This window comes from Alligator sinensis, unplaced genomic scaffold (genome assembly GCF_000455745.1).
Source record: "Alligator sinensis unplaced genomic scaffold, ASM45574v1 scaffold482_2, whole genome shotgun sequence".
Lineage (NCBI taxonomy): Eukaryota > Metazoa > Chordata > Crocodylia > Alligatoridae > Alligator > Alligator sinensis.
In genome coordinates, this window is record NW_005842678.1 from 375503 (window position 1) to 385195 (window position 9693).

The 9693-nt window shown below is 40.8% G+C and overlaps 1 protein-coding gene across 29 annotated transcripts in view; it reads left to right on the forward strand.

Moving 5' to 3' along the window:
• The window catches only part of DST (dystonin), a 428507-nt gene that overhangs the window by 305615 nt on the left and 113199 nt on the right, over nt 1-9693 (forward strand). For all 29 annotated transcript variants that reach the window (XM_025215834.1, XM_025215826.1, XM_025215830.1 and 26 more), the window contains 2 exons: nt 1152-1647; nt 3758-5232. In XM_025215834.1, the coding sequence (XP_025071619.1) occupies nt 1152-1647; nt 3758-5232 (1971 nt within the window). The remainder of the gene's footprint in view (nt 1-1151; nt 1648-3757; nt 5233-9693) is intronic.

Here is a 9693-nt window from a genome sequence, read left to right on the forward strand (position 1 = left end):
TGTAACAACTTTAATTTAAAAATCTAGACAGCCAGCATGAAGGTATCCGGTATCACTTACCAGTCCTTAAATGTTAAGCTTGATATGACTTAAAAAGGAAGGGATTGGAACATTCTGTAAAATAATACCATCACATTTGTGCCTTCTTCTCTAAGTATTATGACTTATTGCCAAAACAATTAATACTAAGAGCCGCAGATATAAACTTTAATAAATCTTACAGTATACATTCAGTACTTTTGTGAATTAATCCAGCTTTTTGTGTGCCAAAATAACATATTGTAATATTATGTCACTATACACCTCCTTTGATGTTAGGTTCTAGAGCAGATTTCAGAAGTGGGAAAGAAAGCACTGTTTGAAACGAAACAATGATTATTTTATTTAGTACTATTACTTAATTACAGAAATAGTAACAGAATTCAGAATCCCATTTGATGCTGAGATATAGTTAGGCTTGGCAGGATTCGATTTTTATCAGTAAATGTTGAAAAATGTCAGTTTCACCTCACATTCACAGACTAATGAAAAAAATATCCCCATCATTAATCAAAATTTATAGCAAGGAGACAAGAAAAATGATGGCTGATGGAGTGTGTGATGACAAGGGAAGCAGTCCTACAGAACTGTGCTGACTGTAGTTTGGACTGCAAATCCCAGAAACCCCAGAGGACTGGTAGCAAAGGAAGAAGAAGTGAGAAAGCAGATGAGGGAGCTACAGGCGAGCAGAACCACAAATGATGGCAGCTCTGCTGATCAACTGGTGCCAGTAGTTATGTTTGTCACGGCGAGTGGTTTAGCTGCACTATAATAATAGTGTGCTGTAATTAATAAAGGTTCTGCCCCCCACACCCTTTATTTCTCACAATCTTGAAAATTTAAATCAATACAAATTGAAATAAATATTGATATTATTCATCAAAATGATAAAAAAATCAAATTCTGCCAAGCGTAGATGTAGCGCATTCACCTATTTTTTCTAGTCCATTTGCCTGCTTTTCAATATATATATTAGCTGAAATTTTTGAACTGAAAGATTTGTAATTTTAAAATGGAGAAAAACGAGAGAAAACACATTGGTTCTGTTGGTAGTGTATTTTGCTTTCTATCCTCTCCTAAACTTAATGGTTCATTACTTACTGTCACCCCAGATTCTCCTAAAAGAGTTTGATACCAGAAAGACTCAATATGAACAGTTAACTACAGCTGGTCAGGGGATACTGAAGAGACCAGGAGAACACCCTCCTTCTCATGAAATTGTGGAAAAGCAGCTGGCAGCTGTGGCACAAAAATGGGACAGCTTAACAGGACAGCTGAGTAGCAGATGTGGCCGAATTGACCAAGCTATTGTCAAAAGCACAGAATATCAAAATCTTCTGAGAAGCTTGTCTGATAAGCTAAGTGTCTTGGACAATAAGCTAAGCAGCAGCCTGGCTGTGAGTACACAACCTGATGCTGTGAAACAACAGTTGGAAATAGCTAGAGAAATGAAGCAGGAAATAGAACAGGAAATGAAAAGTATAAGAGTGGCTCAAATTCTGTGTGAGGAACTGTCAGCATTGGTTGGAGAAGAATACTTGAAAGCTGAACTTACTAGGCAATTGGAAGGTATCTTAAGACCATTTAAGGATATTGAGCAAAAAGCAGGTAAGCATTAAAAAAATAAAATGGTAATTTGGAAATCAAACAAAGTATAACAGTTGAATTTATTTTATCTTGTGTTTACTGAATTGAAAGTGATCCAACTCCAAGATCCAGTCAGTCCTCGGAACCAGCATCGTTTAATATCTTCAGTTAATGATTTAGACCAGTGGTTTTCAGCCTGTGGTCCGTGGACCGCCTGGGGTCCACAAACTATGTCTAAGGGGCCCATGAAAGATGACTATGATCAATCAAAAGTATGCAAATACCCACACTTACAATTCAAAGGAGTCCCTACATCCATTTGAAATTTTTAGGGGTCCGCAAATGAAAAGAAGATTGAAAATCACTAATTTAGATGCTGGGCTTAAGGGTAGTCAGTTTGCAGATGACACCAAACTGGGTGGTGTTGCAGACACTTTGGAAGGTATAACTAAAATTACCTGGACAGACTAGAAAAATGGTCTGCAATCAGCTAGATAACAAAGTGCAAGTGCAAAATCCTGCACTTAGAAAGAAATAATTGCATGCATGAATACAGACTGGGGAATGATTAGTTAGGCTATAGTACTGTGGAGAAGGACCTGGGGGTTACAGTAGAATATAACCTGAATAAGAGCTAATAGTGTGATCAAGTTGCAGAAAAGGTCAATGTCATACTGGTCATGTCTACATGTGCATTAATGCTCTTTTCCTAATGCGCATTAAATTTAGTACCTGCAATGTGAGGCATTAAATTAATGCACATTAGGCTGTGCTAATGCTCAGTAGTAAAAGCACATTCTTTTTAGGTGATGCTTAATGTACGTATTCGCATAATAGCACAGGTTTTTACATGCTGCTTTAATGCCTAGTGAAATAAGCTACTGCACATTAAAGTGCACGTGTAGATGCGCCCACTGAGTTGTTTTAACAAGTGTCATTTGCAAATCAAGGGAAATGATTCTTCTGCTGTATCCAGCACTTTTACAGCTTCAACTGGCATCTTCTAACAGTCTTCTCTTTGAAGGGTGTTTATAGAGTAGATGAAGATGGGGTTTTTTCTGTGACTGTAGTGAACAGGACTAGGAGCAATGGCCTCCAGCTTCAGGAGGGGAAATTTAAATAGGAGATTTGGAGGAACTTTTTGACCAGGAGCGTGGTTAAGCACTGGAGCAGGTTACTGCCAGCGGCAGTGAAATGTCCACTGCTGTAAATTTTTAGCAGCAGGTTGGACAGACACTTGAATGGTTTTGGAATGATCCTGTCTTGAGGAGGGAGCTAGACTAGATTACCTCGTGAGGGGTCCCTGCACTATTTTCTAATGTTCCTAACCTTGTAGCAGGTCCCTGTATTGTTAAATAGTTACCTGAATCTTTAGCAGTCAATTTTGGGTTTGATGAGGACTGAAACTGTAGTGCAGGTCTAATTTCTGCCTTTATCTCCTAGTTCCACTCACTTGATACCCCAAAATGAGATCATCACAATGGGCGCCATTTTTTTGCAGAACATTAGTTAAAAATAGATTGGATGTTAGGCACAGGTCATTGGCTCAAGAGGTCTAACTAGGGGAAAATTAAGGGGCTATAATATTATAGAAGGTCACACTGGATGACAAAATGGTTTCTTTTTGCCTTAAACTGTTTTAATCTAGAAACATGATTGTGTGTGCTCTTCAGGCCTGGCCCACCCGCTCTGGGCTTCAGATGTGCATTGGGACTGGCAGACTTCTTGTGTAGTAGATGCTTTGCCTTATTTTTCTATATGGAATTGTTTTGGCTTGGCTTTGGTTTTGGCTTCCAAAGACTGAGCATTGCCTTCCTGGGCAGCTTTGTTGCTGTGGGCTCTGCAGATCTTGCCCCAATATGGTTGAGCTTAGCTCTCCTCTTAGATCTGCTCCTCTTGAGTTTATTTTCGATAGTGAGGCATTTTATTATCCTGTCAGCTGTTGTCTGAAAAATGAGCGTTCCCTTTAGCTGCAGTCTGTAGTAAAGAATGAGCTGTTATGAAATTAATTGAGAAAACTAAAAATATATTCCTGGGGGAAAATAGTTTTCCTTTAGTTAGAAATGACTCACCATGAGTCTCATCAGTAGCTATTTGTAAAAACGAACCTGTATATTGTTTTGTCTTACAGAAAACCATGTTCAGCAGCTTCAGTCAGCGTATGCCAGTTCTCATCAGTTCCAGCAAATGTCCAAGGACTTTCAGGCCTGGATGGACAAAAAGAAAGCGGAACAGAACCAGGCCCCCCCTGTGTCAGCTAAGCTTGATACCCTGCAGTCTTTACTTGAAGAACAGAAAGACTTTAAGAAGACCCTATCCGATCAGATTAATTATTATGAAAAAATTGTTACAGAAGGTGAAAGTTTGCTACAAAAGACTCAAGGAGCTGAGAAGGCAGAGTTGCAGTCTCACCTTGCCATGCTCAAAAGTAACTGGGAAGAAATGAATAAGCAATCAAAAGAAAGGGAAGATAACTTAACAGACTGTCTAGAGAAGGCCCTCAAATACAAAGAACATATAGAAACACTGCAGCCCTGGATAGAGGAGTGCCAGAACAACTTATCTGGAGTAAAAGTGATTATAGATCCTGTTGAAATAGAGAACTCTATTGCTCAGGTGAAGGCCTGGCAGAAGGACTTGGACAAACACCACGGGATGGTGGAATTATTAAATAATGCAGCTGATAGTTTGCTCAATGCCAGCCAAACAGATAAAGAAAGCATTAGAGAGGAGAATGCTGCACTGAATCAAAAAGTGGATTCAGTCACAAAACAGCTACATAACAAGAGAGAATCCTTGGAAAATATGGCACAAAGACTAAAAGAATTTCAAGAATCATCCAAGGAAACCCAAAGACAACTTAAAAATGCCAAAGAGCAGCTGGAAGCTCATGATGCTCTTCGACCCCAAGCTTTCAGTAACAAACACTTGACAGTGTTGCAGACCCAACAGAAAGCACTTCAGGCTTTAAAGCCTCATGTGGACTTGGCAAAAAAACTTGCCCAAGAACTGGTGGTAGATGCTTGTGATTCAGCAGGTGTTTCTGACCTCTTGTTGCAAGCTGAAATTTTAGAAAAAGAATATAGTACGGTTAGCCAGCAGGTTGAAGACAAGTGTTCATTCCTAGAGACCAAACTTCAGGGAATTGGGCATTTCCAAAACAGCATCCGAGAGATGTTTTCCCAGTTTGCAGAGTTTGATGATGAGCTCGATAGTATGGCCCCAGTAGGAAGAGAACTAGATATACTGCAGTCACAGAGAGAGGATATTAAAAATTTCCTGAAAAAGCTGGAAGACCTTATTACAAGTAATGAAAATGCCAATAAAACCTGTAAAATGATGTTAGCCACAGAAGCTGAAGCATCTCCTGATCTTCTTGGTATAAAAAAGGATTTGGAGGCCTTAAGTAAACAATGCAATAAGTTGCTAGACAGAGCAAAAACCAGAGAGGAACAGGTGGAGGGGACTATTAGCCGTGTTGAAGCATTTTACAGTAAGTTAGAAGAATTTTCAAGTCTGCTTGGGACTGCTGAAGAACATGAAGAATCTCAAGGTCCTGTTGGTATGGAAACAGATGCTATTAATCAACAACTGAATATATTCAAGGTAGGGAGATCCTTTACTTATTGTTAGAGTGCTTTGCATTTTTGAATATGGTACTAATCTGGTTCTGTAATGCATCACTTCAAAACGTACTGATCCTACTCTATGTCTGCCCTTCTCCGTGTCCCACAACTGCCACAGCTCTCTGCCACAGCTTGGGAAACTATCATTTCCTTGCAGCCCAGGCTCTCATGACTCTTCTTTAACTCTTGTCTCCTGACAGATTCTCTCTCCAGGCTTTCATGTCCCCCATTTCCTTTATTTCTATGTGCATGGTGCCTTCCTACCTTTGCCAAGTTAAGAGAACTCTGCACAGTTTTCATGAAGATGCCTACGCACCACATGAATTTTTTCCTTTCTCAGGGCTACATTTCTAAGTTCCAGCCTGGCAAATGCACATACAAACAGTCTCATTGTTTTCACTTATGCATGTGCATAAAAAATGTTCATAGGATCAAGGCCTTAGTTTCCCCATCTTCCATCCTGACACTGTCCTCATTTCCAGCTTTCTGCTAATCCCTATCCATGAGTGACTGGTGCCTCCTGAATCTGGGGGGGCCCGCAGAAGCTGCTGATGGTGGCAGCCCTGTCAGGAGGGGGCACCACTCCTACTGACAGCATCGGTATCGGCTGTCAGAGGGGGCACATTCACCGCTGTGCACACCTACCAGTCGCCTATGTCCCTATCCCTAGTTCTATTTTTTGCATATTAATTCACGAAAAGTTAAAAAAATATTTCCATTAAAGCAGGGGCCTTGTCCTGGCATTCATATTCAAAATCCTTTTCCACTGGTGTAAATAGTTTAATGTTTGCTGATAAATAGCTGTCATCCTGGTCATAGGAAAACTATACTTCATATTGCATGTATATCAGTTGTAAAGTGCCTTTGTGATGAAAGGAGGTACCAACCCCCCCCCCCCCAAAAAAAAAAAAACCCCAACAATTGCCATATTTACTCATATACCATATGCATCTTTTCTCCAAAAATTAGCCTTCTAATATGTGGGTGTGTGTTTTAAGTAAGGAAACTGATTTTCACACCAATATGGGATGCCTGGAGATGCTGAAATAGCTGCTGGTTACCTTGCTGGCCTCTAGGCTCCATAGAGGATGGAACAGAATCTATGCATCAGCATCACTCACTCTTCAGCTGCACCACCAAAAGGTCAGATAAAAGCAGCTCCCAGTTCCAGAAGTGCTTGTGACAGGGTTAAACCTGAAGCTTTTGGTACTGCAGCTAGAGGGTTAATAATGCTAGCCTGGAGTGTTCAGCCACAGTGAGCCCAACATTCAACCATAGCGAGCCCATGCTGTAGCAGTTCAGATTCTGGAAAAATTTTGCCTTCTTCATTTTCTCTTCTGAAAAAAGGTTCATGACCTATTTGAGGACATGTAGTATACAAGCAGACAAATAGTTGAAATAATAGTTACATAATTAAAGCATTAGCTTGTAAGGATTAAAATTGAATGCTACTGAGAACTGATCAGTATTTATGAATTTCAAAGCAGAAACAAATATTGTTAGTAAAACCCTTTGGCAACCTGACAGCAAGCAAAAGATTGTGCTCTGATTTCTGTTGTTAGACTGACACAGCAAGATTGAGGGGGAGTTAGTTTGTGTTCTCTGAATGTATCATCTCTGATATTTTCAGACTTTTAATGTAGTTCCTGGTCTTTCTAACTTTCCACATACTGGGTTAAGAGGGTGGTTTGGATGGCTATAGGGTTATGCTGTCAGGACCAACAAAATCAGTGGCAACAGGCAGCAGTAGGAGAATTTAGTCAAAATTCCAGAGCAGAAGGAAGATTAGAGCTAATTGAACAGTTTCCATCAAAACTGTCTTCATTGGAAATTGGGCTCTTAACTAAATAAATAATATTTGCAGAAAGAGCCCATCTGTTTTCATATTCATATAGTTACAGATATAGATAGGCTGCAAATTGGATGCTGACACTTTTTTCCTCGGAGAAATGTGCTTGCACTTTTTGGCTGAAAAATGCTCTAGTTTGATTATTCAAAAGAATGCATTTTTAGGCAGAGAGGGGAGGAGAAATTTTGGACCATCTTTAAAAAGATGTCAGGAGCCTGCTAGTGTCACCCAGGACCTGATGAGGTGATGTGGAAGGGAGTGATTAGGCCTATGCCTGTGCTGTCAGGTGTGGCTAGTTTTGGTTGCTTTGGGAAAGGAGACCTGTTTCAAGAAGTTTCCAGAGTTTATGCCTTACAACCACTGTTCACATGACAAAATAGGCTGTTGAATTTGTGCCAAAGATAGGACCCTATGGGTACGTCCAGATGAACACACATGCACAGTTTGTGCTGCGTGTGTGGTTTGAGTATGTCCCAGCATCAAACAAACTGAAAAACACTGCAAAAAGCAGTGTGGCGCATGCAGCAGCAGCATACTCCACCAGAAACAGAGCCTGGTCATCCGCTCCGTATGGCTGAATTGGCACTGCTGCTGCACTGGGAGGCCCCCAGGACCCCAAGTAAAGCCGCTGGGTTCAGCATAGGTGATGGCCACAGCCTCCCCTACCCCACCCGAGACAAGTTGGCCCATACCGGAGCATACCTAGAGGAGCAGCAGCAGCAGCACAAATGCCCCTGGAAACTCATGTCTCTGCACGTGGAGGCATGCCTTATGGGTTCTAATATGGGGTAAAAGGGAAGAGGGGCTGGAAGGCGTCCTTGGTGATAGCTCCTTAGAAAAAGAAACCTTATGAATTTGAAGATTTTTATAGTCAGCCCCTACAAACTGCCTGGCAGCTGCTCTTTGAACCTTTTTTTGAAGGGAGCAGCTGAATGCACTGGCTACATCCAGTGCCTGTGATGGATCTGTCTGTGCCTAATAGGAGGACAGGAAAAGAGCCTTATTAGTCTATGGTTCATCTCCTTTCACACACCTGATTCTGGGCATCTGACCATGTCCTCCCTGTCCTTGAACCTACCATAATACTTCAGGCTGGTTGTATGGGCTGTGAAAGCTGCACTGTTTACATGGGTGCTGTACTTGCTGGTTCTCATCGTGTTTCCACGGAGCCATTCTGCCTGACTGAGCCATGGATAAGCCGAGTGGTTTCAGGAGCTACAACTCCATTAGTAGTGCTCCTTCATGCATGCACCCACACTCTTACTCACATATCCCCTCATCCTCTCAAAATGTGGTTGTGGCTGCAAAAATCAGTTTAGCTTTTTGTCTTTGACTCCTGTGGTAAGGACAGTCAACTTCAGCCTCTCAAAAATAAAATAAAAATTTGCTTCGGGGTGGATAGGCTCATTCACATGATCTCTTTTACTCTCTTTCATGGAAAGCTTTTACAGAAAAGGCCAAAAGTATCTGCTGTAGTCTGGCCAACTTTTACAAGCAAAGAATAGAGCTTTGTGATATTTTTGGCATCTCATATTAACATTCACAGTTATTAAAGAAAAAGTTTAGAATTGAATTTACCCATTGTGTTTGTACTTGCTTTCTTAAACCAGAAGATTAGAGTGTGTTAAATTTGGAGTGGGTGTCATCAATATTAATCAATGGCAACAAAGTAGAAATGTCATTTATTTTAATTTGAAAGTGTAATACTCAACTGCTTGGTTTTAATTTGAAATATTTAAGAACATTTTAGTTGAAATATTATTCCGTTTTAGAAATGAATAAGCTGGAGTACAGTTCACTAGAAACAAGTAATCAGGGTCACTGCGTCAAAGAGCAAACCAGGAGAGAGTGGGCATATCTACACAAGATGTTTACTGTGCAGTTGACTAATTTACCGCACAGTAAACATCTCAGTATCTACGTGTGCCTCTGTTAGGGTACACGATACTAATGAACTCCGCAGTAGGGTAGTACTTGTAAATATGGTACTACCCTGCTGCAGATTTTTTTTAGTGTTCAGCAGTACATATGTAGATGCTGACCCAGGGTGCCACCTAGCCCTGCACTATAGCAATCCCATGCTGCAGCAAGCCCCACTGCATTATATTGAGCCCCGTCAGAGCAGCCCTGGACTGGCTGGCTGGCCCCTGGATCCCCCGGGCTCCTGCCTGGCTCCATGAATAAACTCCAGATCTAATTGCTCCCGGGTGCATGTTCAAATAGTATGCCCGGAAGCAGCAAACTCCAGAGCAATTACCTCTGGAGTTTATTCATGTGCACTAATTGTATGTGTAAATGTGCTGAGTGAGTTTGGATTTTCACTGAAGTAACTAAGAGTAGCATTTGGCCCAATAGCCATACAAAAGTAAAAACAAAAACAAAAACCAAAAAACCATTGGTGTTCGGGCAGAAGGTAAAAAACAAATAATTCTGTGTTCCTACTCAAAGTTTGTTTTTAATTTCTCAGAGAAATAAGTCTGTTGTCTTTCATTGAATTTATTTAATTCTGTTTTATCAGTGAAAAAAATATGAAGTGAATGGATCTGTAACAAAAGAAAACTTCAGTAGATGAGCTTCCTCTGTTCAGTCCTG